Source organism: Larus michahellis, chromosome Z (assembly GCF_964199755.1).
Source record: "Larus michahellis chromosome Z, bLarMic1.1, whole genome shotgun sequence".
In the NCBI taxonomy this organism is placed as follows: domain Eukaryota; kingdom Metazoa; phylum Chordata; class Aves; order Charadriiformes; family Laridae; genus Larus; species Larus michahellis.
In genome coordinates, this window is record NC_133930.1 from 57,960,351 (window position 1) to 57,976,616 (window position 16,266).

Genomic DNA, 16,266 nt, shown 5'->3' on the forward strand with positions numbered 1-16,266 from the left:
CTCTGGAGGAGTGCAAAGATGAAACCGCTCAATTATTAACTCTGATGCACAGCATCTTAAAACCAGCTTTGGGCCTGAGGACATGAACTTTGAAAATGAGATAACTATTTTTAATGATTTGAAGGGAGATCTGTGGATCTACAGGCTTATAAGTCTGATGCCTGTCATCAGACAAATCACGAGATACTGTAACAAAGCACAGAATCAGGGGACACATGGGCAAATACGATTTTTGGAGTGTTAGCACAGCTCTTGTACACTGGAAATATACCAGGGTTTTCTGAAGGCAATCACAAGCAAGTAGTTAAGATTTAGCTGAAACTATTTACATGGTTTTCTGAAATAATTTTGACAAGGTCTTTTGCCAAAGGCTTTTAAGCAAACTAAGGATCAATGAAATACGAGGGAAGGTCCGTGTTTTGATAAATAGCTGGTTTAAACACAGGAAATAGTTCTAAGTGGTGTGTTCACACACTAAAAGGAGATCCACAGTACACTCACAAGCTGAACGCTGTGTGCACATCTCAAAAAGGATCTGTTAGAACCAGAGAGGAGCAAGGATATGCGGAACAGTGTCCGCAGGAGCAAGGACTTAACTAGAATTCTGCTTGGAAAAAAGGCAAACAGGACAGAGATGTAGTCAAGGTCTAAATGTCCATGATAATCATAACACCACAAAGTGGATGCATTTTCCAGTGTTTTGTATTGAATATCAAATGAGCACTACAGAGTATCCAGTGAAGCTGGCAAACGGCAAATTCAAAGTAGAAAAAGGAAGCAGTTCTTCACACCATGGGGAAGTCCCTGCCACAGGACACGGGGGAAACTGCATAACGCCAGGAGGAAACCAAACAAGTCCATGGAAGAGAAAGCCCCTCTCGCTTGCTTAGCCAGGTCCTAACGGCAAAGTGTTGGAGGCTGGGAAAGTACTGGTATGACCTGTGCTTGCCCTGTTCTTACGTGGTCTTTCCTTTGTGGCCACTGCTACAGGCTGGGTACTGGACTAACTGAACGCTTCGTTTGACCCAGGACAGCTGTTCTGTTCTGATCTTCTTAGGTGGAGTTTCATACATGTTAAACTCATTTTACCAGTGCTGGCAGCCATTCTCACAGACCCTTCTGATGCCCTGCCGTGCCAAAAGGATATGTCTGGTGACGAAAGATACCGCTAATAAGTCAGCCATCGAGCCAACTGCATCTGATATTTTCTCCAGTAAGTATACATAAATATTAGTGTGTAAAGTGTAAATAAATATTAATCAAATGTATTGAAGTTTTGAAACTTCAAAATTTAAATTTAGAAAACCAAATTTAGAATTTTCAGTAGTGCTTTTGCATCTTTGACAGGACATTGAAACCCTCCACAACTCCTCCTTCCACACTTTGTAAAGAAAAAAAAAATTGTTATCGTTCTGTGGTAAACAATTTTAGCTAGAGTAATTTATTACTCACTTTTATTTAATATGTTATGTTTTTGATTTGCTCACTAATGACACCCAGATTCTACTGTGTTAATGTTTTAAGTAGTGGTAAGTCAGAAACCAGTTAACTAATTAAGAGCTTACAGTGAATATTCTTTTTGGTGTTTTTTTGTTCTTCAACATGTAGTTTTCAGTACCAATGGCATTTTACCTGGCAGTTAATGGGAGTTTGTGTGCCTTTTGTCTCCTTGACTGTTACAGATTCTCTTACCCTTCTCACATGAAGGCCATGTGAAGTCCCAGGACCTTTATGAAGACTTGGTTCATCTTCCTCTTATTCTTGTCAGTTTTCCATACAGTAGTATTTCTTAATCTCCCTGGTGCTTTTGGTTCTGAGAGGTGTACACTTTTCTCATCCATCTTCTTCTTATTCTTGGGTCCTCTATTTCCTTGTCTTTCATGGGGACTGTGGTAGCAGCCTCAATTCTTTGCTTTCTTCAAAGCCAGTATTTAGCATTATCTCACATTACATTAGATGGACGCACATCACAAAGTTTACTTGCTATGAATGCTAAACCTTGTCTTTTTCTTTCACTTCCGTAAGGTTTCGCCTTGTGTGGAATCATGTGCCCCTACTGTCTTTCCACTAGGATGATAGACTCTTCTCTCTTAGGGCTTCTCTATGCCCCATTTTCTTCCTATTAGTATATTCTTCCCATGCAGTTCCCTCTTCCTTTTTCTAAGAAGGAACCTCTTCTTGAAGTCTGAAGTGCAAGGATACTCCATCTGCCACCTCGGTATGAGCAAGGCCAATCCAATCACTGAGTCTGGGAATGCAGAACTGCACCACACGTTAAATGTTTGAGCATTGCATTCAAGTAACATAAACAAAGACAAAAGAAGAACTGACATGAGGCAGTGTGGGCTCCACAGGTGTAGCCAATACCTATCAAGCTGTACATATCGAATGCTGTTTGATTTAAAATGCTGTTTTGATTTAAAATAGTACAATCCCATCATCACCAACTGTATCATGAGTATGGGATTTCACAAGCTGCTTCACTCCTCTTTCCTGTTATTACTTATCTATGCAGGAAATGCACAGAAATAACCATTTTCAAATCTGTTGGTGGTGGACCATACTCAAAATGTATGGTGGTGGATTTTCTTTCGGCATCATTTGCCATTCTAGTGCTGTTTGCTTTCAATTCTGAACCACAGTCCTTTATTCTGAGTTGTTCTCTTTATAATCCACTGTTTTTCAAGTCCTTACTCCCTGACAAAAGTAAAAATTTTGCCGTGGTTTAATATTTTATTTTCCAGTTCACTCACAGATTTTTACTCTTTACACTCTAAAAATTTGCTGAATCATATCTTTTTTGATTTGTTACTCTTGGGAGTTTTGGAGTCCATCAAGGAATTTCTCAAACAACTTTGAAGTATATGATTTTTGTTCTAGAACAGTGTTTGAACAGGATCCCTGTACCCACCTTTTCAATCTACTAAAGTGTCCTCAGCTTTTTTACGCATGTACACATCCATTAAAATTGAAGTACTTCTTCCTTAACTGTTAAAAAAAAGCAAGCTTTGTTTTATAATTCCAGTCCTCTTCTGTTGGATTATGTCACCAAGTTTGTTGTTAATTTAAATAATAGAGATGTGGTGAGCAAAAGAATGGATGTTGGCGCTGAGAGTTTGCTAGACAGAGGGGAAAAATACACAAAATTGTACATCATTAGGAAAAAAGATTTGGAACAAAGAAGTACCAACCAAAAATGTTTTTGAAATAAAGAGATGCCATTGCTTGAAAGGACTTACTTAAGTGAATGTTTTCTTGATGCTTTTTAGCAACTCAGTAAGATAAAACTGTTTTGGCAACTGTTGCCCAACTCTCCTGCTATTCTGTGAACTACTACCTTCAAGTATAAAGACAATAAAAATACATCATGGAAAATTGTTGGTGGATCCCTTTCTAATTTCTTACTACGGAAGCAGAAGGATTTTACTGATGTCTGAGGTTTCTTTTTCACAGCCTCAGAACTAACCTCCCATACTTTAATGGATTATCCAGACACCTATGCTCCACTGAGAGGGGAGGCAAGAATGACTGCATTTTTTAAATTAAAGCACTGCTGGAGCGTGTCCAAAGAAGAGCAATGAAGCTGGTGAAGGGTCTAGAGCACAAGACTTACGAGGAGCAGCTGAGAGAACTGGGGTTGTTCAGCCTGCAGAAAAGGTTGAGGGGAGATCTTATCGCTCTCTACAACACCCTGAAAGGAGGTTGTAGCGAGGTAGGGGTTCGTCTTTCCTCCCAAGTAACAGGCAATAGAGCAAATGGAAATGGCCTCAAATTGCACCAAAGGTTTAGGATGGATATTAGGAAAAACTTCTTCACTGAAAGGGTTGCCAAACACTGGAACAGGCTGCCCTGGAAAGTGGTTGAGTCACCATCCCCGGAGGCGTTTAAATGACAGGTAGATGTAGCACATGACATGGTTTAGTGATGGACTTGGCCATGCTAGGTTAACGGTTGGACTTGATAATCTTAAAGGTCCCTTCCAACCTAGATGATTCAATGATTCTATGTATCCTTTGGGGGAAATAATGCAATTTATGAGAATAAGGGTGAAGAGCTGCAACACGGGACACAGAAAAAGACGTATCACTGACATTAGATCTACTATGAGAGTAGAAAATTACTTTTACAGCACACTCAGAAGAGATCTGGAGGCTGGAAGATTAACGTAGGGCTCAAACGACCGCCCAACTTCTGCTCTCCTTCAAGGTATCCGCGGGCAAACATTCCTGAAGATGCCGGGCATTTACCGGTCCTCGCTAACCCGCAGGTGCACATCTCCGCTGCGTGTTTACTCATCCAAGCAGCACATCCGGACCCTTTACATCCGGACAACGTTACAGAGAGCAACCAGCTGCCATGCGGCAAACATCAACACGAGGCGGCTCAAAGCGGGGCCGGGGGTTTTGCAGGGCTGTGAGCCGACGAAGGGCCGGCGGACCCAGATCTCCATCCAGGGCCACCTGGCCTCCATCCCGCGGACCGCCCCCCGCCCACGCAGCGCCGGGGGGCGAGGAAGAGTGCAGCACGCCGCTCCTCCTGCCGACCACCCGGGGGCCGCTGGGCTCCCGCCGCGATTGGGGCGAGGGGGACGACAGGCGGCCCGCGCATCCCCCGCCGCTCCTCTCGCGAGATGTGGCGGCGGCCGGCGGGCTGAAAGGCTCCGGCAGTCAGGCAAGGGCCGGGGCGCCGCGGCGCACCACCCCCCCCCCCCCTTCCCCGGGTCGCCGCGAGGCGGATGCCGCAGCCGCCATACTTTGAGCCAGTAGAAGCCGCCGCCCTCCCCACCAGCGCCGCCGGGGAGCCGCTCCCGTCGCCGCAACAGCAACCAAGAGCGGGCGGAGCCTGGGGAAGCAGGCGGCGCTGGCGGCCCCCCGCATCTCGCCTCCGCCCGAGCTGGGAAGCGAGGTGGCGCTGGCCGGTTAGCGCCCGAGTTCCTGCCTCCGCCGGGCGGGGATCAGGTGGACCGGTCGGAGGGCGGGCGCGGGCAGTCGGAAGACACCGGATGGTGGTGGGGAGGGCTGTTTCCTTAGCGGCTCCGCCGCCCCACACCGGCCGCGGCGCCGCTCCCTCCCGCTTGCAGCCGCGGGCGGCCTCGCCCCGTGCGGCCGCTCCTCCCCGGGCGGCGCTGTTAGAGCGGCGGGCGGCGCCTGGGCGTAGCGAGGGAGGCGGAGAAGCGTGAGAGCGGCCGGTGCGGGGCGGGAGGGCGGCGGCGGGGCCGGCTGCCGCTGAGGGGGCGCGCGGCGGGGCGGGGAGCGGCATCACCACCACCTAGCGCTGCAGCGGGGCGGGGCAGGGCGCGCGCGGGGCGACTGGCGTCGGCTGCCGCGAGCCGCAGCCCCGGGCGCTGGTTGGCGGCTTAAAGCGGCGGAGGCGCAGCCGCGAGGGGCGCTCAGAGCAGCCGGCGCCGCGCGCAGTGCTGGATCGGGCAGGCATGGAGGGCAGGCAGCAGCAGCCGCAGCAGCAGCGGGGGGAGCTGCTTCCGCCCGGCCCCGACGCCCCAGCGGCCGCGGGCTCAGAGCGGCGGCCGGAGGAGGAGGAGGAAGGCAAGGATGTGGCGGGCGGCGGTACGCTGGGCAGACCGCTGGGTCCCACGCCCAGCCAGAGCCGCTTCCAGGTGGACCTGGTGGCGGAGGGCGCCGGCCGGCCGGCCGAGGAGCCCCGCAAGGCGAGCGGGGACGGCGGCGCGGCGGGGAAGGGCAGCGAGGAAGCGAAGGGCAGGTTTAGGGTGAACTTCGTGGACCCGTCGGCCGGCGACGAGAGCCCCGGCGAGCCAGGGGGCGGCAGCTCGGAGGGCGGCAATGTCAGCTTCCAGAACGGCGGCGACACGGTGCTGAGCGAGGGCAGCCTGCACTCCGGCGGGCACCACCACTACTACTATGACACCCACACCAACACCTATTACCTGCGCACCTTCGGCCACAACACCATGGACGCCGTGCCCCGCATCGACCATTACCGCCACACGGCCGCCGACCTGGGCGAGAAGCTCATCCGGCCCAGCCTGGCCGAGCTGCACGATGAGCTGGACAAGGTGAGCGGCCGCTGCGCACCATCCACCCCCCACCCACCCCCCCACCTTCCCCGGCCGCCCCCTGGCGCCGGGCGGGCCGCGGTAGCGGCCCCGGCGTGTGTCCCCGGTGTCCGCCGGCTGTGGTGGGAGGAAAAAAGCCAGAAACTGGCTGAGCCTCGGGGAGGCGCAAACAGCGCGAATGCACCGGGTCGCTTGCGTCTTTCTCCCCCCCCCCCCCCCCTTATTTTTTTAATTTTCATGACGCAATGGGGGTTTTTGCCCCCCTCCCCCGTATTTTTGGGAGAAGGTCCCCGTGCTGAGAGGTAGTTACAGCTGTAGGTCCGCGGAGCAAATGGGTTTTCCGCAACCGAGGGAGGATTCGATAACAGGCGCAGCGGTTTTCCACCGCCGGTCCCTATCCCCTTCAGCACACAGGGAATTCGGGATCTGACAGAGGTGTTAGCCTGGGAAGGGGAATGAAAGCGTTTGGAAGAGGTGGTTAAAAAAAAAAAAATAAGAAGGATGTAGTCGCTCTCCGTAGTGGCAAGAGGCTTGTCGCCTAAGCCGCTGAAAACGCGTGCCCGTCCCTGCGCAGGCAGCGCCGGAGCAAACCGCCGCCTGGCGTGATGCTGAGGGCTGCACAGGCACAGCCCAGGCTCCTTCTCCTCCTTACGGAGCCCTTTCTGTCGTGCTGGGTAGCCCGGCGTGTGAGGGCGTCGTGATCGAGGCTTCAGAAATTAAGAAGCTGTGTGTGTGTGTCAAGCTTCTTCTGTTTTGGACTAGTCGGTATGTTACTGGAGACGAGTTACAGTGAAAGCTTATTTGCATCGTAGGCTGCCTTTATTAAAAGGCAAGCTTTAGCTGAACCTGGTATTAATTTGATGTATTTTTTTTTTTTTTTAGATAATGATTGAACGATCATGACTGAACTAAAGCCAGATCAAACTTGCAATGCTGTTTTCTTGCAGTCTGAAAATTGCCTCTTGGTGTTTGGCTGTGCTCTAAGTCCATGTTCTAGTGGTTTTTTTTTCTGTTGGGTTTACGGAAATAATGGAACACTTGTGCCATATCCTAATGAAGTGAAAAATATCCTGTTTCTAGAACTTTTTTCATCCTTGTAGGCGGAGTTCCCTGAGAAAATGTATGTTCTTTTGAGACTGTCCTGTTTCACACCATTACTAGGCAGCTTAGTGCGTCTGCACTGCTCTGTGGGGTTTTTTTGGGGGGTGTGGTGTTTTTGAAACTGACTTTTCATCTGTTCCGGTAGAAATAATTGTTTGGTCTGTTACAGAGGTACTCCCTTGCAGTGTCAGAGGTTAGATATAAAAACAATTACTAACCATAACAGCAAATTACTCTTGCCTTTCAGGTCCTCTCCTGATGGAGTTAAATTGTGTTCTGCAGTCTGATTCTAAGTTAGTATGGAATGAAAGTTGGCAATTACTGTCTTGTGCATGGAGTTAGGTATGCTAAAAATAAACCACGTAACATATGTGAAAACACTGGGGGAGGTTGGTGGGTTTTTTTTTTTTGTTTGTTTTTTTATTACGCCCATCCCTCCTGATTCTGACTCCTGGTCCGTGATGGGATGACCAGGTTCTTAGATTGTAAGATATGCTGTTCTGTAAACAGAACATTACTTGAATTTCTAAGCTTGGCAGATAGGTTTGTGTTAATTGCAGCAGTCAAGAAAGCTCTTAGTGACACCATTAAGACGTTTCAGTGCAGAATCTACCTTATTCTGGAACTATAGTTTCTCCAAGTGTAGTTTCTTCGTATTTCATTACAAAGCATGGCAAGCAATTTTCTGTGGTATGTTGTGGCATTGAGGAGCTGTAGACGACCTAATTACAGGATCATTATCAGAACAGTTTCATTGTGAGCATTAATTAACTCAGATTATTCGTTTCTCAAATGTCAGAAATTTGCTCTGCAGCATGGATAGGTATCTACATGAAGATTTTTTCTTTTTAAAGTGGTGTTCTGTTTGCTCTGCCCCTACCTCCCCACCCCTCCCAAAAAAAAGATGGGGGGTGGAATATGCTATTTCAGTTACATTTGATAGTATACCTCAGTATTAATTTTAAAACCTGCCGTGATATAAACTTCGGAAGTTGAGTTGATAGTAACTCTGCTGTTTTGTCAGAGTTATGTGTTAGCAAGCATTTAGGCTTGTATGAAGATGGGAAGCAATTATTTTTGCTTCAGACTTAGGGAAGCAGTTTGCAAGATAAAGTTGAGAACACAAAAGCTTTTAATAAGGATGTGTCATGCATACTAATAGTATTGGATAGCTACATTTTTCACAGTCTCTGGAGTGTAAAATATACCACATCTATGATTATGTACTTGATTTCTGGCCACAGAGTGCTGATAACTTTTTAAATCCTGGTGGCGCTGTACTTTTATATGAGAGATGTTCACAAAGCTATTGTGCTTTTTTCACTGTGTTTCAGGGGGCGTATTGTTTCCATTCCCAAAGTCACTTCAGTTCCTGCTGACTAACAGTAAGGGTCTCTAGCGCTGAACAATACTATGCATTAAAGAAGATATTCCAGTAACTTTGAAGAACTTGAAAGATTGTGCTTGCTTTTTAGCTGTGTTTTTTGTACTAACTTAACTTGTACAGCATGGATGTCAGACTTAGTAGGGCAGCTGGTATAAACGTCCTAGTACCATTACATAAAATTTGCACTACGTAAACCCCTGCTTCTTGACCCAGTGCATCAAGGTTCGCAGTTACTTTGTGTTACGACTGATACCAAAATTTGTTCACCGGCAATGTGGTTCATTGCTTTGGTGGTGGCATTTTCATCTTGCAGTTGAAGTTTGTGCTATTCTTTTTTTTCCTTCTAAGAGGTAAATAAATGTTGTGAGACAGTGTAATGTTTATGCTAGTGCCAATTATAGAACAGATTTTTTTTTTTTCCTTAGTTTTGTTTACAAGCTTCGTATGTCTAACTCTGGTACTGATTCTGTTCTCACATAAAAGCACTGTTGGAGGAAGATGCACTGTTTGAGGAGGATGCACTACACATACAGAAGGGGTACCTTTTGACAAGGGTTTTTCTTGCTTTCTCAGTAGGATAGGTGTCTAACCAGCTCAGGTTTCACGTGGTTGTTCCGACAGTGGCTTTCCTAGTAGTAAAGGAGTTGTTCCTGAGACCGGTTGTGGAAACACAGCTGGATCATGCTGCACTACCCTGAAGTAGATGAATTGTAGACTACTGATTTTGATCTACCATGTTAAATTTCAAGTGAGGGGTCTTGTCTCCATGTATCACTGGCTGCAGATAGCAAAGGTGATCAAACTGTTGCTTACCCAATTGGTGTGCATTAATCTTACTCTGCTTTAGAGGGAGGGAATTTGGGGATGCTGTTACAGTTGCTAATCTCACAGATATGGCGATGCTTTGCAGGAGCATTAGTCTCCAGAGATGTAGAGGTGAGAAGATGGTTATTAACAGGGCGGTGGGAGGGAGACAGCATACCATGAAATGTAGGGTTTTGTTGCAGTTGCAGCAGTGTCCCCTGCCCTCTTGAGGAGATCTGCCTTCAGGCAGTAGGAAGATTAAAAGTGTCCTAGCTTTTCTTATTTTTTTTTTCTATCTTACGGTTTAGGAATATTTGTTTTGCCTAGGTCAGCTACATCTCTAAGTAAAGGTATAGCCTGTAGAAGACATTCCATCTGCCTTTATGGCTTCCTCAGTGTAAAAATTACCATGCTGTAATGTCATAGACCTTATGATTCTGGAAGGTAAATACTTTTAAATTACTCAGAATTGGACTGTGATTTAGTAATCCACCACTGTGCATTAGTTTGTAATTCTTCTGTACAGTATTGCCTTAGTTGGAGAGCTTTTTTTTTTTTTGAAGAGTAAACTTCACAGTATGTGAGGGATTCTGGTTTGATATGTCTTTTGTGCAGTCATTTACAGCTGTGGTAAGTAGATGTTATGTGAACCAAGCCCTCTGCTGGTAGCTTTGTTCTGTTTGTTAGATACTCACTAAGAGTAATAGTTGGTTCCCTTGGCAGGATAGAAGATAGTGATCTCAAAGGAAGATCTTTACACCACCCCCCCTGCCAGCCCAAACTAAAAAAGCAAAACAAAAAACCTGTTTAAAAACACAAGTGTGCTTTGCGTCATCCTGCACAGAAAACCACACAGCTGTCCCCTACATATGGAGATAGGAGTAAGAAAGAAATTACTGATAGTCTTCATGCAGAATTGAGGGGGTTTTGTTTGTTTTTGCTCTAGTTGGATGACTGATTTTTATTTTTTTTAAACTATCTTTCTAGCTTTGGTTTTTATTTTCTTGAACATTGCAGTTTTTCCTCTTATGTGACAGCTTAAAATGTTTATCTTACAGAGCATTTTCACTGTGCTTATGGCACTGCTTTTTAACAGAGAATGTATTCTCTCTTGAAGAGAGAGACGGCTGCACCTCTAACGTTTGTTTGTATTTTTTTATTTTCAGTTCTTGGTTTGTGTCTGCCTAGCCTGTAAGGAAAACAGAGCTCAGCTAAAGATGCATAAAAGGCTAAAAGATGATTCTAGATGATTCTAGGGATCAAGTTAGATGGCCGTGTTATGTAAGGTATATCTCCAAACACTGCTTCCTCCCCGGTCCCTCTGCTGGGAGACTGAGACCCTCTTGCAGATAGTTTTTATTGTACTACCTTGCTGAATCTTGCTCACAGTCAATAAGTTTCTTAGTTCTTGAGTCATTGTGATTTATTTGGATAGCTTATTTTCCATCTTGCCCTCCTTTATATTTGTAAGCAGAACTTGAATTTTCTTTCTGAACTTCATTGAACTAAAATAAGAGAAGCTCTCTAGTGTTGGTGTCTGTGCTTTTGGAGACCCTAGAAGCCTGTGATTTGTAACTGTTCTCGTTCATCCCTGTTGAAGAACAGTGAGCTCAATGCATCTTTACTCAGATGAGGCTTTGCTAGCATCATGCAAAGTGATGGTTATATGCTTTTTCAATCTGTGTGGAGAATCCTCACTTTGCTTATCCTGATATCCTACGTAATTACCACCATCTTCATCAAGGGAAAAAAAAATTAATATACTGCTCCATTTGCAGCAGTAAATCATGTTAGTCCTTCAGTGTTTGTATTTTGTAAGGACCATGTGTATTTTGTAATTTTACGTTGCTTAATGCTTGAATCTCCCTTATCTTATCTCTGTGATGTTTTTAGTCCAAAACACCTATGGAATACTGAAACTCTGAACTGTCTTCAGCAAACTGCTAATATTGTTCTTACTACTTTGTTTTTGTTTTGTTCTAGAGAAGCTGGAAGTAACTGAGCACTGTTAATAGGTTATATAGTTCGACAGCACAAGTGTGGGCTGCTGCTGAAAGGGATAAACTTTTGTGATCTCTGTTGTGGTGATGTTTGTATTTTTGAGTTGGATCTGGGAGCTGATCTGGTTTACAGAAAGCAAACACCCCCTGCAACTGCAAAATTTTGCAGTGGGTGTGATTAGTTCCCTGATCCAGTACACCAGTGGTCTCCGCAATCTTTTGACAGCATGGTGGTATCAATAAACTATTTTCAGAAGAAAAGGCATTGTAATTTGCCAGAATAGTACAACTATGGAAGGAAGGAAGGAGGGAGTGCCTGTTAGGAGGAGCTTGGATGTTGTTGTTTGGTGGGTTTTTTGTTTGTTTGTTTTTTTAATAAACTGAGCTTAATTGACAGATTGTCAGTATCAGTGATTAGTTCAATACCGGTAACTGAAAGAAGAGCAATAACTTATCTCTAGCTAGGTAGATTTTCTTTCAGCAAAAACTATTTCAGAACTAGTTAAAGAGGAGGGTGCTGCAGAATTAATCTTGAGTTTAACTTTTTTGCCTTTTGGTATATTGCATTTGATTAAACCTCAGATGATTTTCATTCTTTAAGAACATTCTTCCAGATGAGGAGGTTGGCAAGATCAATATCTTGGAGTAATTCAAACCAGCATATTACGTCTTCTGTTGCAGCCTTTGGATTTTTTCCTAAAGCCGCATATAATATTTGTACATGAGCAACCACAAACCCATTTTACCCCCCTTTTTGATATAGGTAACAGCAATCGCAATGTGGTCACTTGTTCACTGCTGAGAACTTTTATAAATAGTTAACTTACACTTGTTTGCCTTTCAGTATTTTCGAAGCTATCCAGTTATTACAGCTTGAGTGCATGGAACATCTTTGATTTATTTCTACATTTCAGCATGCTGATTAGGCCTGATAAAGTTACTGAAATTTCTTCTTATGCATACAAACTAATGAACATGCATTGTTTGTGCCTGATAAACTTGCAATTATTTAAAAAAGTAAGAATTCCTAAAATTCCATTTTAACAAGGAAGCTTATCTCTTGCGTCTTCATCTTGCTAGTTAACTTTCTTTCTTCAAATAAACTGCTTTTATTTCAGATGATTCAGGTTTCTCTTTTTTTAATTCAAAGAAAACGGCAACATCTGTTTCAGCTGTAAAGAAACTGTGATGCTAGGTTAATGTTTCAGCTTACTCTGAGGGTAGAGACGGTAGAGAGACTCCTAAGACTACTCTGCCTAATACTGCTCTTGAGCTGTAAGCAGCTTGGCATCTTTGTTGTGAACATAGTGCTGTGCCACTACAAGTAAGTGCTGTGTTGCATGAATAGACCTTGGTGCTGGCTCAGGGGCTGTGCCTGTAGCTGTATCCAGCTCTTCCAGCCGTGACATTAAAAATTCGGGCACTGCTTAATTGATTTTCAAGATTATTTCATAGAACCATAGAATGGTTTGGGTTGGAAGGGACCTTAAAGATCACCTGTTTCCAACCCCCTGCCCTGGACAGGGACGTGACCCACTAGACCAGGTTGCTCAAAGCCCCATCCAACCTGGCCTTGAATACTTCCAGGAATCCACAGCTTCTCTGGCCAACCTATTCCACTGTTTCACCGCCCTCACAGTAAAGAATTTCTTCCTAATCCGTAATCTAAATCTCCCCTCTTTCAGTTTAAAACCATTACCCCTCATCCTATCACTACACTCCCTGATAAACAGTCCCTCTCCACCTTTCCTGCAGGCCCCCTTTAAGCACTGGAAGGCTGATGTAAGGTTTCCTTCTCCGGGCTGAACAACCCCAACTCTCTCAGCCTGTCTTCACAGGAGACGTGTTCCAGCCCCCTCATCATCTCCATGGCCTTCTCTGGACTCACTACAACAGGTCTATGTCCTTCTTATGATGGGGGTTTCAGAGCTGGTCACAGTACTCCAGGTGAGGGCTTACCAGAGTGGAGCAGAGGGGCAGAATCGCCTCCTTTGACATGCTGGCCACGCTTCTTTTGATGCAGCCCAGGATGCCGTTGACTTTCTGGGCTGTGAGTGCACCTTTCTGGGTTATGTTGAGTTTCTCATCAGTCACCACCCTCATGTCCTCCTCCTCAGGGCTGTTCTCAATCCATTCTCCGACCAGCCTGTACTTTTGCTTGGGATTGCCCCAATTCATGTGCAGGACCTTGCACTCGTTGAATTCCATAAGGTTCGCACAGGCCCACCTCTCAGGCTTGTCAAGGTCCTTCCTGATGGCATCCCTTCCCTCCAGTGTGTTGATGGCACCATGCAGCTTGGTGTTGTTGGCAAGCTTGTTGAGGGTGCTGACAGCTGTTCACGTTGCTGATAAAGATGTTAAACGGCACTGGTCTCAGTATCAAACCCTGAAGAAGGCTAATGAACAGCCCGCTTGAATGGGCTGTTTAGCCTATTGTAAGACAATAGGTTAAATGTAATTTTTCATGAACTTACTACACTTAGAATTAATTAAATTCCCTAATTAAAGTGGGCAGATTTATTAAGGTTACTTGCTTCCCCATCACCCACCTCTTAAATGGAAAGTGCATCTTTCTGTTTTGCAAAAGTAGATGAAAACTGAAAGGTGCTAAGAGCACGAATGCTTCAAATTATCAGTTTCTCTGGGGAGTATAGAAGACTTGGGAATTTGCTGTGTTTAAAACAAGTTCTTGAGCAAGACTGAAATGCATTCTTTTGTACTTTTTCTTTGAACACTGTATTTTTCAGACTATACTTGAATATGCAAGAGGCTTGCCAATAGGATTTAACTCAGCTCTTAAGCAATCAAATGCTGCATCTGCTTCATTCTGGATAACAAGAAAATTGTATGAAATGCTTAAAACGGCTCCAACCATTAGAGATGTATTGGGGTTATGTTTTTCAGATAATCAAGTGGAAACTACCCATGTTGAGAAGCTGGATCTGTTTTCCTGAGAAGTGTGATTTCTCTTTTCATGCCAGTGAATATCAAAATGAATATGATGGTGAATGCACAGTAATGAATAATTGCTTTGATAATCATTCACAGTACAATGGTTCTTCTGGAAAGGATCAAATACATTGGTGCAGTAGGGAAACTAGTAGTTTGGTTCTGGAGAGGGCGGGAGAGGACTGATCGATGAAAACCAGAACTGACATGTATTCTTGAGGAGTGAAGTAGACTGACTACATGTATTTCTTTTTCTTAAGCTGGATGGGTTGGTTGCCCCTACGTTTCTGCAGCAAGTCATGCCTACTTTTTTGTGAGTAGATGTTAATGGTGCAATTTCCTGTTAACTAGAAGAAGTGGAGGGACTAGCAAGGGAAGTTTGTATCTTTTTTTATGGTGGCAGACCACCTTGAGTGTTCCTTGACAGGAAGGCCTGCCTTTACCTACAATGTTTCTGGGAGTGCAGAGCATAAGCATTGTGGGTCTGTCATAGGGTAGCCTCACTGTATAGCTGCTGAACAGAGGTCTTTTCTCATTTGTCTCTAATTCTCCTGATCATCTTGCCTGGAGTATTCATAGTGTCCTGTGCTGAAGGAGGGATGTACAAATGAAGATGTAGAGAGTTTTCTTTATATTGCTGGTTTTGCAAAATGCTCTTGTTCTTTAAGTCATGTTTTTGGTATGGAGAAAAAACCCCAACTATTTATATTTCAGATAGGATACTGCTCTTGCATACCTGCAGGTGTCAACAAAACTACTCGAAAGGATTCCATTTGGTCACACCATTCAGGTTGCAGGCTTTCAAATGCCAGCCTTTGCATGGCTATCTAGACTTCAGTGCTTTCCTCTGGAATTTTTCTTATGTAAATAAGGCTAGTGCTTCTCTGTTAGGAATACAGAGATTTGAATATGAATTTCCTATGCGATGTTATGACAGCTAGATCAAATGGTGTTGGCACTTGCTGTTTCCAGAGGCACTGATTAATAATCTACCTTGATTTTGATGTGATGCTTAGGAAAGCATTGAAACTTTTTTTTTTTTGCTTATAAAGGGATGAAAAGTCAAAATTCCTGCTGATGCAGTAGAGAAAGCAGGTAGAGGAAGGGATGAGATCACCCTTGGAATATTATGCAATGTTCTAAGGCCTGGATTACTTAAGTGACATCACAGGTTAGTGGCTGTGGAATACTGCTGTGACAAGTTCATCAAGATCAGTCAAGGACCAGATTGTGTTTATTTTCACCACTTCAAGTAACTTGTTAAGTATGGGCAGTTTTGCTGTTGTTTCATTTCCAAATTGATTTCAAACCTTTTCCTTCAAGTGAAAGTCCTATCAGATTGCAGTTTGTATCCATTCTGTATTAGGAGGGGAAGATCATAATCACCTCCTTAAAGAGAGAAGTCCATAGCCTTCATGTAGTTAGTAAGCTTAGAGATAGGTCAAAAATTCGTATGCATGTAAGACATTAAGTGGTGGTGAGCTTTATAAACAAAGTTCCTATCTGTCCTTTGCAGACATGTTACCTTGCAAGAACAATTATTTACTCCTAAACTTAAATCAATTGCCTGAGTAAGCTTCTTGATTAATAGTCTTGCTAGCCTAGTTAATAGCTAATACCACTTGTAAGAGTTAGGAGGAAGGATGCATGATTTTCTATCACCTTAGAAGAATTAAAGTAAAAATGTCTTTTAAAATCAGAATATACACACACACACAATATTGCATAATATTTCTCTGTTAAAAGCAGTATTGAGTTGCAAGACACTGAAATACAAGGTGATGGCAGAGACATGTAGCTGGCTAACTCTTCAGTTGACATGTTAATTGTAACTATAAATTTCTTCTTTTTAAAATTGTTCCACTCTAATCAAAGTACAACAGACTTTAATTTCAGTTTAAGATAACATTAATGCTCTGTGTTTTAGTGCAATCTCTTTCAAAATCTCTGGAAGTGGATGCCAAAAGCATTTGCTGCTGTATTTTAAATTTGTA

At 44.4% G+C, this 16,266-nt stretch overlaps 1 protein-coding gene across 2 annotated transcripts in view; it reads left to right on the plus strand.

The window, feature by feature from the left end:
• Positions 1-5,292: 5,292 nt before the first annotated feature.
• Positions 5,293-16,266, plus strand: part of SLC12A2 (solute carrier family 12 member 2) — a 65,201-nt gene continuing 54,227 nt past the window's right edge. Inside the window, exon 1 of one of the 2 annotated variants that reach the window (XM_074569191.1) lies at positions 5,293-6,031. In XM_074569191.1, the coding sequence (XP_074425292.1) occupies positions 5,432-6,031 (600 nt within the window). In that variant the 5' untranslated portion in view covers positions 5,293-5,431. The remainder of the gene's footprint in view (positions 6,032-16,266) is intronic. The other variant, XM_074569190.1, reaches the window with a different exon arrangement.